Source organism: Tyto alba, unplaced genomic scaffold (assembly GCF_018691265.1).
Source record: "Tyto alba isolate M040663 unplaced genomic scaffold, T.alba_DEE_v4.0 Super-Scaffold_34, whole genome shotgun sequence".
Lineage (NCBI taxonomy): Eukaryota > Metazoa > Chordata > Aves > Strigiformes > Tytonidae > Tyto > Tyto alba.
In genome coordinates this window covers 573,427-592,385 of record NW_024881309.1, presented here as the reverse complement: position 1 = coordinate 592,385, position 18,959 = coordinate 573,427, and the positions used below count along the sequence as shown (strand labels likewise).

Here is an 18,959-nt window from a genome sequence, read left to right as displayed (position 1 = left end):
AATGCTGATGGGGCTGTTCAGCCTCTCCCACGGGATACGTGAGCTCCAGAAGCACCTCTGTGGGTCACCAGAAACCCCTGGAGTGGCCCTCGACTACTCTTGAATTTGAAACCACATCAGCAGCTTGAAAGCTGGTGTTTCTGTAGTGCTTATCAGGGCCACAGCCTTCACTGGGGGCAAAGCCTGCAGTCAAGTAGCCTGAAATACTCTGTAATTACGTTGGGCAATAAAGCGTTTAGTGAAGTGCCTGAGCTGACGGAGCTAGTGCCGTACCTTGTTCGGAGATCTTAAAATGAACTTTTTCTTTCAGAACAGAAGGAAATTGCATCTCCAGGAGGTTAATATTGTAATGTCAGGCGTGAGGGGGTCGTAAAAGCAACACCTCTGCCTCCTGGCTCTGTTCCTGTCCCCCCAGCACTGCTGCCAGTCCCCTCCCTGGGCGAGCAGATGCTCCCTTTCTCTTGCCTGTCTTTATTTTCCAGTACATTAAACCACGTTAAACCACTGAGCAAAGCAGCCAGCCAGATTCCTCCCCATCCTGGGGTACTCGTCCCTCCTGCTTGCAGAAGGCTTCTGGGGCAGCCATGAGCTCTGTGAGCCTGGGGAAGGGAAGGGGTTTGGGCTGCTCTCGCCAGTGGCCAGGAGTAATTATCATACAAAAAGCAGTTCTCCCTCTTTTCCTACTGAAATTTCCTTTAGCAAACAGCAATCAGAATGTTTTCCGTCTTTGCTTTCTTTTTTTTTTTTTTTTTTTTTTTTTCTTTGGGGGAGCTATTGTTTATCAGTTATGGTGCTAAATTGTTCCAGATTTTATTTACATTCCATCAGCATGACCTATTTCTAAATTTAATCACCTTGCTCAGCCATGTGATGAGGCGTCTGGGTAAATCCAGACTGGAAATAGTTTCCTGGGGCATGTGATGGGTGCTGCTGCCGGAGGAGCTCCAGGGAAGGGGGAGAGCTGGTGTTCTTCTGTCAAAGGTCAGGTTTTCAGTCCCCTCTACCGTGCTACCAGGGTGCAAAAGCTGCTTTTTCTGCCCCAAACCACCACTAGAGCTGCTCTCATGGCTCTTTTCAGCTCGGTTTAAACATGGTGGGGTTGGCTGAGCAGTGCTTGCCCATCTCTGCATCACCAAGGTTGGGCTTGCTGCTCTCTGCAGACACGAGGTTCAGGAGCATGCAGAGTGCTGAGCGCTGAGCTCTTGCTTGCAGTCAGGGGAGGAGCCCTTAGGCTGAAACCAGAATGCAAATCTGATGGGATTTGTTTGTTCTAGCTGGCGGCTTGGGTACCTGCAGGTGCACAGATGCCTCTCCACCTCGCCTTCGTTCTTTGCTATCGCTCTGTGGCACATGGGAAATGGGCAAGGGTGAGATCGTGACAAGAGGACGTGGCTGGGACTTTGCTCTGCTGGTCTCTCCCCTTCTCCAGGTCCGTTGCTGCCTTGCCAAGTAGGCAGACTAACTTGGGTTTGGCCTGGGATGCTTCCAGGCTCTTCAGGCAGTGCTGGATAAGTACCACACTTCTACACCGAGTCTGACAGCTTTTTTTGGGGGGTTTTGCTTTGTTTTCCTAACACCTAGAAATGCCCATCTGCAAAGGGGAACAGGAGCTGAGGTGATACCTGCCTCACCAAGGGCATGGGAGAGCTGGTGTGGGAGTTTCTGCATAGTGCTAGTGTTGCTGAAAGGATGGGGAAAAATTGGAGGGGACAGAAGTAAAAAAGCCATTGCTGGTTGAGGACTGGGCAACATGGTTTACACTGGGATTTGGGTCTCAGGACATTTGGACCATGGAAAAGAAGAAGAGGTGTATTTGATTACAGGGCAAAAATATTTTCAGAAAATATTGTGGGTATTTAGAGGGCAGTCTCCTGCCCTGGAGAGAAGGAAACAAGCTCCTGAAGACCAGGCTGGGGCTCGTTGCTCAGAGTAGCCGTTTTAAGAGTCAAGCCAGGTGAGGGGTGTCACCTGTGTCCTGTCCTGAGTGCTGCTGCTGAGGGAGGGAGGGCTCTGGGGATGGTCTCATGCCAAAAGAAACAATCCAGATGGATGGAAAGTAGGATAATGGCGTAACTGGAATAGTGGGAGAGCTTTTGTGCTCTCCTGTCAAAGACAAGTGGGTGCCTTGGAAGTGGCTGCATGGAGCTGGGGAGCAGGGGAGGAGGCAGCTCTGCCCCCAGGGGATTTTAATCTGTGCTGTGGCAGTAGAGCTGAGACCCCAGTAACCTCGAATGAGGAGGTGTTTGGGTTGTGGGTAATGACCCGATCACCTCTCCTCTTTTCCTTTTCTTAGTCATGGGACATCTTCTTCCGCAATGCCAATGCCGGAGCTGCTCCAGGCACCGCTTACCAAAGCCCCCCTCCACTGACTGCCAGCCTTTCCACGCTCTCCCAAGCCCAGTTCCTGGTTCAAGCGCAGCCCAATGTAGATAAACTGGTGGAGGACCATCTCGCAGTGCAATCTCTCATCAGGGCATATCAGGTAAGGAGATGGGCTTTGTGCCAAGGAGGAGCATGTCATCAGGAGAGGGGCATGTGGTGGCCTTGGTGGGCTGGAGTTAGTATGGTTGATGCCTGTGCTTTGCATGAAGAGTGTGCAGGATGTGTGCTGGGCTGCCTGGTCTTTAACAGGAGCTGCTGATCTGTTGGGGCAGAAGCTCAGCTGATGCTTTGCTGGACAATAGGAAGATTAAAGCTATTGTCACCCAGACAGAGCAATTATGGTGACTGGGAGGGGGAGGTCTCCTCTGCACAGAGTAGTTTGCTGGCTTCTGGAATGACGCTCCTGGGCTGTGGGCTCCTGCCATGCTCAGCAGTGGTGTGGGGCGCCCATCCTGATTCCCCTGTGTTGCTGAAAGAACTTCTGAGGTCCTAAAAATAGAAGTTCCGGAAACATTTCCTTGTGATTTGCAATCTGCAAGACGGCTGTGGTGCCACTAGGCTGCAAATCAGACTAATGCTGCCAAAGCCAGCCTTTCAGGAGAAACAAGTTTTGAGCAGGAAGGAAACATCCTCTGGCTAGGGGATGACCTGCCAGTATTATAACTCAAGAGAACGTTTAAATCTGTTTCTACATCTGTGTCATCCTTTCACCTCTGGTTGCACTCTGGTTTGTCAAGTGTGGGGGCTCTAATCGGGCTGTGGTGAGAAGTTAACAAACCCAGCTGCTGTAGAGGTGTGACCATGGTCTTCTCACCTGTTCCTGCAAAGAAGCACCCGCTGCAGGTTGTGTTCCTGCTCAGGTGTGGGGAAAATCCAATGTACAAGGCCACAGGTTAAGTCAAGAACTGCAGCACTGCGCAAGTCCAAAGGTCTGCCCAGCCTTGGACCTGCTCTCTGGCTTGAAGAAGGTGCCCCTGCCCTGCTTGCCTCCACAGCTGAGCTGCTGATGCTAATGCTGGGGCACTGCATTGCTTTTAAGAAGGGGAAGCTGGGATGTGTTTGTGAGGACCAGTGTCTTCCCTCATGGCTGATTTCATGGGATGTGACCACCCTGCCAGCTCTCTCCAGTTCAGGTGGATCCTGGTGAGCCATTTCTAAAGCCCGTGTAGCTCTTGCTGGTGGAACAAGCGGGCAGATGCCAAGTTCAAACAAGTGGTGATTGATGTACTTAGAGGCAGCAGCTTTAAGTCAGTGATTTGAACACAAAATCCGTAAGCCCTTCTGCGTTCCCGTCACTTCTTCAATCTCTGAATGGCAGTGCTGGGAGGTGATTGCTCTGATGTACTTTTCTAAGCTTTCTGCAGTGAGAAATCACCTCCCTTCCTATTCTGGTGTTGCTGTAGGGCTGTAGCTGCAGTGGGGTGTCCAGATGGGGAAGTGCAGCACAGTGTATGGAGGTACAAAAGAGCAGGAAGGCAGGAGGAAGCCCTGCCTGTGATGGGTAGTTTAAACCATTACCCCTTGTCATATCGCTACAGGTCCTGCTTAAAATCCCTCCCCATCTTTCTTATAAGCCCCCTTTAAGTACTGAAAGGCTGTTTTAATGTCTCCCCGGAGCCTTCTCTTCTCCAAGCTGAACAACCCCAACTCCCTCATAGGATAGGTGTTCTGTCCCTCTGATCATGCTCCTCTGGACCTGCTCCAACAAGCCCGTGTCTGTCTTGTCCTGAGGACCCCAGAGCTGGACACTGCACTGCAGGTGGGATCTCACCAGAACGGAGTAGAGGGGGAGAATCCTCTCCCTCGACCTGCTGGCCACACTTCTCTGGATGCAGCCCTGGACATGGTTGGCTTTGTGGGCTGTGACCACACATTGCTGGCTCAAAGGCAGTTTTCCATCCACCAACACCCCCAAGTCCTCCTCCACAGGTCTGCTCTCAATCCACTCATCGCCCAGCCTGGATCTGTGCTTGGAATTGACCCGACCCATGTGCAGGACCTTCCACTTGTCCTTGTAGAACTTCATGAGGTTTACATGTGCCCACTTCTCTAGCCTGTCAAGGCTCCTCTGGATGCCATCCCTTCCCTCTAGACTATTAACCACCCCACTTGGCTTGGTGTTGTCGGCAAGCTTGCTGAGGGTGCACTCAATCCCACTGTCCACGTCCATGACAAAAAAGTTAAATAATACTGGTCCCAGTGTGGGCCTCTGAGGGACAGCACTCATCACTGGTCTCCACTTGGGCATCGAGTTGTTGACTGCAACCCTTTGAGTGCAACAATCCAGCCAATTCCTTGTCAACCAAGTGGTTCACCCATCAAATCCATGTCTCTCCATCTTAAAGACAAGGATGTTGTGTGGGACAGTATCAAATGCTTTGTACAAGTCCCGGTAGATTACATCAGTTGCTCTTTCCTTACCCACCAATGCTATAACCCCATTATAGAAGGCCACCAAGTTTGTCAGGCACAGTTTGCTCTTAGTGAAGCCATGTTTGCTGTCACCAATCATCTCTGTTTTCCATGTGCCCCAGCATAGTTTCCAGGAGGGTCAGATCCGTGATCTTGCCAGGCACAGAGGTGGGACTGACTGGCCTGTAGTTCCCTGGGTCTTCCTTTTCCCCCTTTTTAAAAATGAGGGTTATATTTCCCCTTTTCCAGTCACTGTGAACTTCCCATCAGTCTGCCACGACTTCTCAAATATGATGGATAGTGGCTTAGCCAATTAATCTGCCAGTTCCCTCAGGGCCTGAGGATGCATCTCATCAGGTCCCATGGATTTGTGCACCTTCAAGTTCCTTAGATGGTCTTGAACGTGATCTTCTCCTATGGTGGGTGGTACTTCATTGTCCTAGTCCCTGCCTTTGCCTTCCGTGAATTGGGTGGTGTGGCTAGAGCACTTGCCAGTGAAGACGGAGGCAAAAATGTTAAATACCTCAGCCCTCTCCATGTCATTTGTAGCCGAGTCTCCCATTTCACTCCTTAGAGGGTACAGTTTCTTTTGTCTTTCTTTGCTCTATGTACCTTAAGAAACCCTTCTTGTTATTTTTAATGTCCCTAGCCAAGTTGAGCTCCAGCTGTGCCTTGGCTTTCCTGATCCCCTCCCTGCAGTCTCAGGGCATATCCCTATAATGTCCCCAGGATGTGTATCCCTGCTTCCACTGCCTATGCATTTTCTTTTTCTGTTTTAGTTTGGCTAAGAGGTTTTGACTTAGCCAAGCTGGTCTCCTGCTTCCCCTGCCCTACTTCTTGCACATTGGGACTGAGAGCTCTTGCACCCTAAGAAAAATGTCTTTATCTCCCAGCTCTCGTTCGTTCCTTCGCCTCAGAGGGCAGTTTCCCAAGGGATTCCATGCACTAATGCCCTAATGCCCTAAACAGCTGAAAGTTTGCCTTTCTGAGGTTTAAGGTTGTTACTCTACTTTTTACGCGTCCTCAAGATTGAGAATTCCACCAGGGCATGATTGCTGCAACCCAGACTACTTCCAGTCTTGACCTTTCTGATAAATTCTTCCACATTAATGAGCAACAGGTCCAGCAGTGCCTCTCCTCTGGTCAGGCTCTCCATCATCTCTACCAGAAAGTTGTCCCTAGCGCATTCCAGTACTTTCCTGGACTGCTTGCAGTTCTCTGTGCCGCTGGATGGTTGAAGTCCCCCGTCAGGATCAAGGTCTGCCAGCGTGGTGCTTCTTGCAAGTATCTGCAGTGGTCTTGTTTCAGGTTGGGGGTTTCTTGTTGTGGCTTGAGTTGCGTGTGGAGAATAACAAGAAGCATGGCTCCTATGGGGGGAAAGACCTTCTCTTCGCTCTGACACCGATTTGAGGACTTGCTGCATCCCTGCAAACTGCTGAGTTAACCTCAAAGCCACCAGCTGGTTGCCTGGTCCTGGTGAGAGCACCCTGGCCATGGGGAACAGTGTGGTGAGCTTGCATCCTGACAACTGCTAAATGATGGGCTAGCCCCCATGCTTTGTTGCAAGATGGACAAGCAAATAGTTCCCAGGCAAAACTGGCCTGGAAGAAGACTGTGTGGCCACAGGTGCTCAGGGGCACATGGTTATCTGGCCCTGCAGAAGGCATGGTGGGGCGTGGGGACTGGTGCTTTCTTAGCAGTTTACTTCAAAGTCGATGACTACTTTCAGACTCTGTGGCTGGTAAAACCACAAAAATCCTTTCCTAAAATCCCCCTGGGATACTCTGAATAGGAATCCCTTTCTGGTAAATAAGGTCAGATCAGTATGTTTGGTTTGTACAAGAGGTTTTGTAATCGCCTCGTATACAAATGTTTTTTTCTAGCTGGTAACAGATTTGATGGCCAGGAATACCACTTGCACAGTGTAAAGAAGACATTGTACCCCATACCATGGCAGTAGTCTTTCCTGTCTTCCTCCAGTGTAGCTGAGCCTGAAGCTTTGAGAGCAGGAGCTGTTGAGAAATAAACTGTGGCTTGCTATTTGGAAGGTGCTGGCCACTGAGATGAATTGTTTGCCCAGCAAGATGTGCAGGGGTTGGTCTGTGGGCACCTCTTCCTGTGAAGGTGAAAATCAAAACTCCTCATTACCTCTCATTATTCCCTGTGGCACCCGATGGGGATTCAAATCCAGCGTGGCCACTCCTGGCCTGACTGCCACCACTGGAAGCCATCAAGGCTCTCTTGGTGCCAGAGCATTTTGGTATTTCTGCACCTGCCCCTTCCCAGAAGAGCAGCATGAGTGACCGAAATCTGGCTGTAGGCTCCTCTCTTCAAAAGGACGCTGTGAGCCCCTGACTTCTAATAGCACAATCAGGCAGATGTTCCTCAGACACTTTCCTCTCTCTGCCTTTCAGGAACTACTGCTGCTGGTGGCAATGTTTGTTTTCTCTGCCACGTTGGCAAGAGAGCACCTAGATCTGCCAAAATCTGGAAAATTGCCTCTTAATTTTCTATGGAGGAAACTATCAGTGTGGAGTTACTGCGTCTGTAGAGAGGATATGCTCGGGTTGGACACAGGGAAAGTGGTGGGAGACCCTCAGACCTCAATTCTGGAAAGTCTCTGCCGTGAAGGAGATTGCTGTTGCCGTGCCCGCCCTGCCGAAGCCTGACTGGAGGCAGAGCAGAACGGTCCCTGCAGCTGGTGGCACTCACACTGACGTGCCGTGGTTGAAAGTAAACCCAACTTCTCCAGGCTTTACTTGCAGCCAGAAATTGGGGTGGCTTTGCAGAAAATGTGAAGAGGGAAACTGTATGTCTTTCTTTTTTTAAGGAATGTCTCTTCAATTAACTTGTTTTAATGACTAATGTGTGTTGTTGCTTCCAGGTCAGGGGTCATCACATTGCAAAGCTTGATCCTCTCGGCATTAGTTGTGTAAATTTTGATGATGCTCCAGTAACTGTTTCTCCAAACGTCGGTGAGAATTACTCTGCAAATTAATTCTAATGTAATTTAACTTTTTTTACCCCTCCCCTCTTTTGTTTTTTTCCCCTTTCCCCTCTCCCTCTTGGTACCTGTTCTCCTTTCCATTCCTGGCCCATTTCATAGATTCGAGGGCATCATGTAGCACAACTCGACCCACTGGGCATCTTGGATGCAGATCTGGACTCCTCCCTTCCAGCCGATATTATCACATCCACAGACAAACTGGGTGAGGGCTTTGAGAGCAGTTAGTGCTGCATTGCTTGAGCTCCTCTCTTTCACAGCTTTGTAGGTAGATTGCTTCACCAGTAAGGGGGGAAAGGTCTTAAGTTTCCTTAGTAATGATCACTCTAAATTTAGTCGACTAGCCGCTGCGGAGCAGTTCTGCCCCCCTCTGGCTGTCACAGCGAAAGGGTCTTGTGCCAAAACTTGGTTGCTTGGCTCATGTTTCTCCTCCAACCGGTGCCAATTAATGATGCCATTGAAGTCGCTCATCCAGGGGTGGAAGCAATCGCATCTTCTGGAAATGCAAAGCAGAGGGGTTTTGTGTTGGTGAGAGCTGGAGGTCTATTCCCTCAGCTCCTCTTGCTGCTCTTGGGGACCCCGAGAGCTGGGGGGAATGGGCTACCTTTGTCTCTGCGGGGCTGAGAAGCACCTCTTGGCGTGCCCCTGCGATGATGCCCTGTCCTCCTTTGCTCCCAGCTTGCCGCAGCACCTGTAAATCCCTTAATTGCCCCCTTTTTCCAAGACTGAGCTATGAGTCCCTGCTGGTGATCATAACAAGGAAGCTTTGGGATGCATTCCCATCCGAGTAGAGAGGTGGAAATCCCAATGCCTTTGAGCGAAAGATGCATGAGTGTTGCACAGAAGTGTGTGTGGTGTCTAGGACTTGAAATCCTAATCTGAAAGTGCTTAAACTCAGCACCTCTCAATGCGCTTTAGATTTGATCTCTGTAGTACGCTGCCATTCTTCTAGCTAGAAGGAGGTTGTGGTGCTGAGCTCCTTCACCTTGCTGGTGCTTTCCAAGGGTTCTTACTCTGGCACTACGAGTGCTCAAGAGGCATGCTTCTAACTTAGAGTAGAGCAGCAGTAATGATTACTAACCTCGCACAACTGAAACAGCCGATCAGAGTGTACAGTGCATGTAAATGATCTTGATTCCTTGTTCAGCTGCCAGAACAGGGACACCAGCCCTGGACCTGCTGGATCTCCATTCAGGATTATGTGTGCTGGGAGTGGTAGGGAAGGATTAGGTTTTGGTTGTCCCAGCTTGCTGGATGATGGGGAAGCTGCTTCATCCCGAGGTCTGGATTTCTGATGTGCTTGTCTGGAGGACCAAGCCCTGACTGTGCCTCAGGAGCCAGCCGACTGGGTTGGAGCAACCCCTGTGCCTGGGAGATTTTGATGGGAAGATGTGGGGAGGTGATGGCCATGAACCTAAGTGCAGAAGAGGACACAAGTGTTTGTAGTCAGCGCTGTGAGGGGGAACAGGGAGACTTTTCTGGGTGACTTTGAAGCCCCTCCCAGTGGGGGTGAGGAAAGCCTTTTCTAGCTCAAGGTTTTTGGGCTCTGCTCTGGGCGCTACAGCCCTTCCAAAGCAGAACAGCAGAGGAGAGTCCTGAAGCCCTATGCCTGTTGGATGTATTTCCCTTTTGAGAGGAGAGCAGAGTCTAAATGAAACCCAGTTGTCTAAATGAAACTACAAGTGATTGCAGTGACGGCTTTCCCTCATGAGAAAAGGGAGCCAGGTGTGGGGAGCAGAGATATCGTGCTGCTCAGTAAGTGATAGACTCACAGAGCAGTCTGGGTTGGAAGGCACCTTCAGAGATCACCTAATCCAACCCCCCCTGCCATGGGCAGGGGCATCTTTTACGAGATCAGGTTGCTCAAAGACCCCTCCAACCTGACCTTAAACACTTACAATGATGGGCCATCCACAGCTTTTCTAGACAACTTGTTCCAGTGTCTTACCACCCACAGTGTAAAAAAATTTCATCCCTGTGTCCAATCTAAACGTACCCTCTTCCACTTTAAAACCATTGCCCTTTGCCCTGTCACTACAAGCCCTGGTAAAGTCTCCATCTTACTCATAAGCCCCTTTTATATACCAAAAGGCATCAGTAGGGTCTCCCTGGAGCCTTTTCTTCTCCAGGCTGAACATCCCTAACTCTCTCAGCCTTTCTGCACAGGAGAGGTGTTCCAGCCCTGGGATCATTTTTGTGGCCTCCTCTGGACCCATTCCATATCTGTCTTGCACTGAGGACTCCAGAGCTTGATGCAGTGCTCCAGGTGGGGTCTCAGGAGAGCAGAGTAGAGGAGGAGAATCCCCTCTCTTGACCTGTTGGCCATGCTTCTTTTGATGCAGCCCAGGATATGGTTTGCTTTCTGGGCTGCAAGCACACAGTGCTGGCTCATGTCCAATTTGTCCCCTACCAGCATCTTCAAGTCCTTCTCTTCAGGGCTGCTATCCATCCATCCATCCATCCATCCATCCATCCATCCATCCATCCATCCATCCATCCATCCATCCATCCATCCATCCATCCATCCATCCATCCATCCATCCATCCATCCATCATTTCTCCAGTCTGTACTGGGACTGGGGATTGCCCTGACCCTTGTACTTGGCCTTGTTGAACTTCATGGACGTCACACAGTCCCACTCCTCCAACCTGTCAGGGTCCCTCTGGGTGGTGTCTCGTCCCTCTGGCCTATCAACTGCACCACACAGCTCGGTGTCACCTGCAAGCTGGCTGAGGGTGACCTTGATCCCACTATCCCTGCCATTGATGAAGATATTAAACTGTACTGGTCCCAGTACAGACTCTTGAGTGACACTGCACCTTACTGGTTTCCACTTGCACATTGAACTCACAGAGCTGCTTCAGTGGGGGAAGTTAGTTCAGAGGGCTTTTATTCTGCTTTGACTGTGTGGTTCCTCTGAAGCAAGGTGTGCTCCAGCAGTGTCCTTGTTTCAGAGGAAGACAAGCCCAAAACCCCGAAGGGTCCAAGAGCAGGTCCGCCCTCAGAGCCCCAACTGCAGAGCTGGGCTGACTGCATTGTCACGGCTGTAACAGAATCTGGGTAAAGCTCCATTTTTCTTGCTCCCCCAGGGTGAGCAGTCAAGAGCCCAGCAGCGTGACCCAGCCCGGCTTGTTGCGGTAGAGAGTGTTCAAGCATGGCTGGTCTGTAGGCATTGACTGGAAGAGAATCTCAGCCCGCAATCTCTGTGTCTGAGCCAGGCATTATGTTTAATTTCTGTTTCTTTGTGGCTTTATCTGTCATCGTGTTTCCTGGTGTTGATTTAATTACCAGGAATCCGTGAATTCATAGGAAATAACGAGTCCTGGGAACAAGCTATGTGGGTATCAGCCACTAGCTCATGCTGGTGTTGTGTCCCACAGTAGGACATCAGACTCAAATGGCTGTGTCTAATCAAAGGAGGTTTTATTATCTTGCTGTAAGGATTTATACTGAATAGATTTTCCCCGAGTATCCTTATCCTGGAAAACCTCATCTGATCAGTCTTAAAATACAACTTGGTGAACATAGCTTGCAACCAACTCTTGGCAAGATGGGAGGAGAATAGTGCTGGTACAGAGCGTGGACAGAGCTGAGCTTTGGGCTGAGCACAAGATCGGGTTTTGCCTGCTTGTGGCAGAGAAAGCCAATTTCTAAGCAGATCCTGCTGGCTTTTTTTGCCTTGAAAGAGTATTTCTTAACACTTGACAGAGTAGTTAATAACAGGAGTGGTTTTGAAACTTGGAAACAATATTGTTTCATCTTTCTGAGCAGTAAAATCCTTAAAAGTCAGCTTTTGTGGTGCAAGCTCTTCTGCCAACAGCTTAAACTGTGGCGGTGCCATAATTCAAAGTAATTGCATGGCTAATCTCAGAAACGGATCTTTCTTCTCAATTACCTTTTATTTAGCAACTGGTTTGTGTCTGTTTTGGAACCTCTCTTTGGATTAAACAGTGTGAGCTTTGCAGAAAATGTAAGGGGGAGAAAGCTCACCTGGGGGTACTCGGTCTGATGAGCGGTGGGGCTGGAGCCTCCAAATTCCTCTTTCTCTTGTCTTTTCTTTTTAAAAAAAAAAAAAAAATCTCATCCTGGTCTTCTGCAGCTGATCTGGCATGGTAAGTAGTGTAAAACAAGGACGACTGCAGGAACTTGATGTTACCTGTCCAAGGAAATAATACCTTAGCACGCTGAAATCCACGTGCTGCACAGAAGGTGGTGTGTGTCTTGAGTGTGTGTCTGTCTCTCCATGGAAGGCAGCTGCTTCTGTCTTTGGGAATTGATGGAAATTGTCCTCCAATTTGGGAACAGCCAGGCGAGCCCCTGCAGGGAGATCGGCTGGGAGTGCTGCCACCTCCCCTTTCTCCAGTTTGAGACCTTGCTAACCAAACATCTTACCGAAATGTATGATTTTTTTTTTTTTCCCCCCACTGACCAAAAGGAGAAGTGTTTCCAAAGCCTTTCTTGTAACCTCGGTGAGATTGAGGCATTTGGGTCACCTAACCTTGTCGGGGTGCATGGATCCAGTGATGCGCGCTGCCCGCTGCTCCGGCAGCCCTGCCTGCACCTGGCATGGCATCCCAGCTCTCCCGCCCTCCCCGAAATGTGTGTGCCTCCCTCACCGTTGGTCTTCCTCATTAATGGCCTGCTTGTTAGCACCACAATCCCCCTCCTGCCTGTGTGTAGGCAGCAGCGGTGCCTCCTTGGGAGTGACCTCAAAATCCTCCCAGGAGCACCGAGCAGAGCAAAACCATTCAGGAGCAGATCTCGTGGGAGGCAGCTCCCTGCTCTGCAGCCGGTAATGTTCCCCTTGATGCCACTTGACGGGAAGATGCCTTTTGGTCATAGCAGGTGAAGATGCTGTGCCGGGCAGTTTCTCTTTCCCATCCGAGGTGTATACATGAGAGATCTCAAACCATGCAGCTCAACTGCTCCCCAGTGTCTGGTGCCTCCCGTTCCCCTCCCTGCTCCTCCCTCCTTTTACCAGACTTTCCACCGGGATTTCTTTTCCGCTTAGTGCATAGTCATCCTCCTTCCCAACCCTTTTGCCTCTGATGGTTTTTGATTGTATTTTAAATACTGTATTTTTTTGCCTTGTGCTTTCCATGACTATCTTTCACGGTTCCAGGTTTTTTTTTACTAACTTTGACTGCGTCTCTCTATCTTCTCCCTTTCTGCACCCCCCTCCCTGCCCACCCCAGATCTTGCAGTGTTCAAGGAGCGGCTGAGAGTGTTAACAGTAGGAGGTATGCAATTAATGAGCCTTTAACCCTCTGGAGTGCAGGACTCTCTTTGAATAGGTTATTCTGGGCATGAACCAAGCTGGTAAAGCGGTCCCCTCCCGTCTCGCACCACTCTTGAGTTTTGTAACATGTTTACTTTTAATTTGTCCCACTAAAAGTCTCCATGTAGGTGCTTGGTTAGTGATGCTTCACCTGTAGAGACCCCCAATTTAGAGCCTTGCTGGCCTTTTCCATACTGTGTGTTTGCATGCCTAGCTTGCTAGAGTACACGTTTTGTTGTGAACATTAACTTTATGAGGCCTCAATCTCCCCGATTGGTTTGAGTCTCCTAAAAATCCAAGCCGTCTTTTCCTGACTCTGCTCTGGTTTTGTCATGGTGAAAATTTGGCAGCTCATCCCTAGCCTGCCCCCCTCAATCTGATGGTATTGCTGCCTATAAATACTGAGCACTGTCAAAAAAACTTGCAGGCTGCAACAAAGCAGAAGCAGAGATGCCTAGAGCCCTGAAAAGTCCTTGTAAAATCTGATACCCCCCAAAGTGTGCCTGTCTTCAAACTGGCATGGCAGAGAGAGCCGAAGCCCTGTGCCACGGGGCTGGGAGGCATAGCAGATCACTAAGGCTTCCCTAAAACCTCCAACCAGCAGTTTATCTGGGATGCTCTGTACTAATACTGCCTCTCTCCAGGATTTCTGTTTGGATAGGAACCACAGGACGGTCCTGGAGACACAGGGCCAAACCCTCAACTCCTGCCAGCTGTGGTTTGGTGCTCCCAGGCACAGCTCCGGAACTGAGCTCCCCAGGGTCTAGTTTAATTCCTTCCCTGGGGATTAGCAGCATCCAGGAGGGTAATGTGGGCAGAGGAGGGGATGAATGGCAGCGTCAACCAGGAAAACCTCTGCTCCGGGCTTGCCGTGGGTGTTCCCAGCCTCTGGCAAGCGCCATCCTGGAGGCTGCACAGGGATGATTTGTGGCCAGCCCCATTTCCAGCTCATCCTCCATTCTTTACTGGAGAGCAAGAGAGAGACACTTTTTAAGATTGAGTTCAAGGAGGACCAGCTCTGGAGGGACCAATGTTTGCCTCCCTTTTCCTGGAAGAGGGTGGGTTACCCTGACCGGCAGTGTTTAGGGGGGTGGCATCGGCCACACCTTCCCTAGATGGGACCCCAGCTGGGGTGTTGGGCTGGGTTGGAGGGAGCTGGAAAGAGTGGTGGTAGCTGCCTCTTCTGTGGCTACTGCCCTGGGTTAGAAAACACCTTGGAACCTGACTGTTTGGAGTTTGGGAGGGGCCCAAGGAAGGCACTGGAGCTCTGGGCTGGCAGCGGGCAGCTCCTCTGCTCATCCACCCTCCTTCCAGCCAATCTCCTGCCTCAAAAGGGTCTTGGCACTCCCCAGTCCCTTTCCTGGCTCTGCTTCTGCCTTGCTGCATCAGTTCATCCTCCTCTGTGCCTCAGTTTCCCCAAAGAAAACCATGAGCTTCAGCAGGCGCTAAGACACCTCCAATGGCTTTGGGGTACGGTGGAGCTGCTGCAGGCCCTGGCAGGGACCTGCCGATGCTGTAACAGCTGCAGGGCTCATCTGCAGCAATAAAACGCGATGTTTGGCCCTGAGCCCTGCTCAGCACCTTCTCCAAGACACAGCCCAGCTCCCCACAGCCCCACGTGCTGTAAGTAGGAGCTGCCTACAAACCACAGGGTGCCAGCACCAAAAAGGAGGGGAGTTTGCTGAGCAGAGCTGGGCTAAACCCCTAATTAAAAGGCTGTTAATTGGGGCGAGGGGGTCTCTGGGCAGCACAACCCCTGAGGGGCTGGCTGGCTGCCCTGCTCCTGGGCTGAGCTATTCAGGAGAGTCCATCGCAGAGCCCTGATGCTGCTGTCTCTCTCTTGCTTCTCTTTCTCGCTCTTTGGGGTTTGTCTGTTTTAACTGTTTCCTTTTCCACATTGACTCTTCATTTTTAATTCCCACTATGTGGCAACACCTCCGTTGTGCTTGGTGCTCTTCAATTCCTGTTTATTTTCTCTCTCCTTTGTTATAATTTGTGGTATTTTTTGTGTTCTTGGGGCTACAAACTTCCTGACTCTCACCCTGGATTTTGATTGCCAATTTATATGCGTATATATACTGCTTTGTGTTTCATGTCCTTTGTTACCTTTCATAATAACCTTGTTGTTCTGTGCTTAATGTCTTTTTGTTTAATTACGGCTTGGTTTTTATCCATATAAACCTCCTTCATGCTTATTTTTGGTTTTATGCTGCTTTTTTTTTTTGTCCCTTCCCCCCTCTCCCAAACGCACCCGGTCCCTGCGTGACGGTGTGCCCCCATCCCCCCTCCTTCCTTCTCTCTCTTGCTTTCGCTTGTCCCACCCATGAAAAATCCTGCAGGCTTTTACGGGCTGGATGAATCTGACCTCGACAAGGTCTTCCACCTGCCCACGACAACTTTCATCGGTGGAAATGAGTCGGCTCTTCCGCTCCGGGAAATCATCCGTCGGCTGGAGGTAAGGAGGGTAGGGAGTCCTGTTTGTAGCCCGGGATAGGGGCAGACCAGTTGCTTTTTGAAGGTCTTGGGCCCTGCTGCTGCCCACAGCCTGGGCCAACCTGCAGATTTTAAGTTTTTCAGATTGGGAGCTGCTCCTTGACATTTACCCCACTCATAGCAGCTGCCCCATGTTTACTTGCTCATCTCTGTTCACCTCCAGCTTCGTGCTGCACTGGGGCAACGTGTTTGGTCTACCCAAGGTGGGGCAAATGCCAAGCAACTAAATATTGCATTTTTGGAAACCTCTCCAGCTATGTTTTCCTGTTTAAAGCAGGGAGGTGCTGGGAGAGCACAGGAGTGGGCTGGCAGGAGGCAATGCCCCCCTCCAGGTGCTGCAGTAGTGCTGCTGCCCTGCGTGGTGGCCCCTTGGAGGATCTTGGTGCAGGAGCAGCTCCAGCCTGGGGCTGGGGATTCCAACTCTTGCAGCCCGTTCCCCTTTCCTGCCAAATTTCATACCCTGCTCTGCCTGGTCTGATAGCACAGATGGCTCCAGGGGAGCTGCAGGCTTGCTCAGATGGTCTCTGCTGAGACAGGTTGACCTTGGGAGATGCAAAGCTGCGTCAACATCTTAGATAAGCTGCAAGAATGGGCTCCTTATTTGTTGAGGGAGGCTTTGCTGATTCTCTCCCTGCCATATGAAGTGGGGTTTTGGAGCTGGTCACAGCTGATGCCACTGAGAGGGAAAATCTTGCCTCTGAGGTGGATGTAAAGGACTCCTCTCTGGGCTCTTGGGGAAAGGGAATTAAACATTTTGATATTGGGTCATATGCAGGTCCAAACTGCCCTGCAGGATCCCAGGACATCCCTTGCGCTGTCCCTTCTCCCGGGAAGACAGCTCAAACCAGGCTCCCAAAACAGGGCTGGCACGGGACTGGCTTCTGGGCACTGCTCACGAGTCCCCCCCAGGCTGCCATCACAGGCAGCGCTTCCCTGTGTTCAGGCAGTGTGGTGCGGCTGCCAGGCAGGAGGGTTTGTGTCTCTGCTGGTGCAGGAGGGCTCTTTGTCATGCTGAAAGGTTCAAGAGAGGAATGAAAGAGCCCCTGGCACTGTGGTCCAATATGATGCCACATGTTCCTGTCTTTGCTGAGGGGGTGGGGAGTGAGGTGGTGCTAAAGTCCTGGCTATTGTCTCACAGCCTTTCTTGTCCTTGCGGGGCAGATGGCATACTGCCAGCACATTGGGGTGGAGTTCATGTTTATCAACGACCTGGAGCAGTGCCAGTGGATCCGGCAGAAGTTTGAGACCCCAGGCATCATGCAGTTCACCAACGAAGAGAAACGCACGCTTCTAGCCAGGCTGGTCCGCTCTACCAGGTACCCCGGGGGGGGTCTTCACCTTCCCCTTATCTCCCCTCGCTGCTAGGGGTGCTTTGCTCCCAATCAGAGTGACACAGTCACAACCTGAGTCACATCTTGACGTCATCTGTCATGGATGGCTTAATCAGCAGGGTGATGCCAGTGAGCTGGCAGGCTGAGGTGCTGGCAAAGAGCCTGAAAATGTGGATGATCCTGAAAGAAAAGGTCTAAAAATAAGGTTTAAGTGTATCACAGTGTCAGGGTGGGGGAGCGGCTGGCTGGGCTCCGCAGGAGGGGACCAGGGTGACCGGGAGGGCTGTCAGGCTGCTGCGTGATGCCTGCTTAAGCATCACTCAGTGCTCTTGCTCCCGTGATGCAGTCCCCATCCTTTCTCCCGTTTTCTGCCCTCAGCTGTAGCCCTGGCACTGATTCCTTTCTCCCTTTGCCTTCCAGGTTTGAGGAGTTCCTCCATCGGAAATGGTCTTCGGAGAAGCGTTTTGGTCTGGAGGGCTGTGAAGTGCTGATCCCCGCCTTAAAGACCATTATTGATAAGTCGAGTGAGAAGGGAGTGGATTATGTTATCATGGGGATGCCCCACAGGTAACGTTGCCTCTCTCTGTGGCAGTGCTTGGCGTGCGGAGGAGAGGGATGCTGCTGGGGTTCGGTGCTGGAGGGCACGCTGGTTTCTGCCATCACCTAACAGGTCTTGGCTGATGGTGAACCTTGGCTGGAGAGCTCAGGCCTTGGCCGCTCTCCGCTCATTGTGGTATTTTCAGCTTCAGCTCGTTTGTCAATTCACCCATAGAAGGGTGGTGGTTGGAGCAGCAGAGCTGGAATCCCAGAGCAGGATTTGGCCTGCCCGCTCTGGGGCAGCTGTCGGGGTGCAGCAGCAGCCAGTTTATCCCTGTGCTGAGGGCTCTGCTGCAGTTTCCTTCTCAGGACCCCCTCCTTGGGTGACCCTACAGCCACCGCAGGAGGTGTGGGGTTGTTGCACCACCTCTGTGTGGAGGAGGGGACGGCAGGTCACCGTTGGCACTTGATGCCAGGCTGGCGCTGCTCTTTGCCAACAGCAGTCTTGCTTCTGCAGGGGACGCCTGAATGTTCTCGCCAACGTAATCAGGAAAGAGCTGGAGCAGATCTTCTGCCAGTTTGACTCCAAGCTGGAGGCTGCTGATGAGGTGAGTCTCCTCTGCCTATAGCAGGTTGCTGTTGCCTGTCCCCATGTGGTCCCTGAAGGCTGTGGCCGTGCAGCGTGAGCTGGATTGTGCCACCACTTGTGGTGTCACTTGGTGGCACCAGTGTTGTAAGGATTTCCACGTCGCACGCACACCCATGTGACCGAAGCCTTTGTGTTGGTGCCTGTACTGGGCTGTTCTTGCCTGTCCTGGGGGTGACGTGTGCCCTGGCCGCTGCCAGTGTCTCCAGTGCAGGCTGGGCAGTCAGTGGCTCTCCATGGTGTAAAGCAGCCTTGCAGTGAACGACAAGGTGAGGGGAAGGTAGCCAGGAGCGGAGGCTGGCTTGTAGCCTTGCAGCAGCCCCTGGTTCCCATACGGGGCCCTAAAGCAGCTCCAAAAGCCCCAAGGCTTGAATCTTTTGTGCTGCAGGCTCTGTTGCTCTGATGCTCTCATTGCTCCAAAGCTTCCAACATCATAAGCAATGATAATTTGGCTTTTGGAAAGCTGGGCTGGGCTGGCTTTATCCTGCCATGCCCTTCAGGTGGGGTTTTGAGGTGAGAAAGCACCAGCCTGGGCTGTCGAGGTGCCCTGACTAGGAACTGCAGCATATAGCACGTGGTGCCAGGGATGGCTGTACTGCTGCAATGCAGGCAGAGCTTGGGTGAGTGAGTGTTACCCGTTTTCCAGTGTCCTTCCCAAACCCAGCACAATTTCTTCCCCCCCTGCGCCTGCAACCTTATCTAGAAGGGTTTGATGCATGTCTGAGGCTTGTTGGCAGTTTGGCACCTGGAGTAAGCTGCTTTTGTTCTGCTGGGTGCCAGGTCAGCTCCTGCAGTGCCTGCTGCTTTCTGCCAGTGCCTCCAGAAAATGCCCCCTTTTTCCAGCCCTTGGGGTCAGTGCCACCCTGTCTCAGGTC

General features: G+C 51.3%; 1 protein-coding gene across 4 annotated transcripts in view; it reads left to right on the top strand.

Moving 5' to 3' along the window:
* OGDH (oxoglutarate dehydrogenase) overlaps nt 1–18,959 on the top strand; it is a 35,000-nt gene that overhangs the window by 7,838 nt on the left and 8,203 nt on the right. The window contains exons 3-9 of one of the 4 annotated variants that reach the window (XM_042801451.1): nt 2,294–2,482; nt 7,901–8,003; nt 12,995–13,039; nt 15,417–15,532; nt 16,732–16,886; nt 17,322–17,468; nt 17,956–18,046. In XM_042801451.1, coding sequence (XP_042657385.1) covers nt 2,294–2,482; nt 7,901–8,003; nt 12,995–13,039; nt 15,417–15,532; nt 16,732–16,886; nt 17,322–17,468; nt 17,956–18,046 — 846 coding nt within the window. Of the gene's footprint in view, nt 1–2,293; nt 2,483–7,678; nt 7,770–7,900; nt 8,004–12,994; nt 13,040–15,416; nt 15,533–16,731; nt 16,887–17,321; nt 17,469–17,955; nt 18,047–18,959 lie in introns of all 4 variants that reach the window. The other 3 variants (XM_042801452.1, XM_042801453.1, XM_042801454.1) reach the window with 3 other exon arrangements.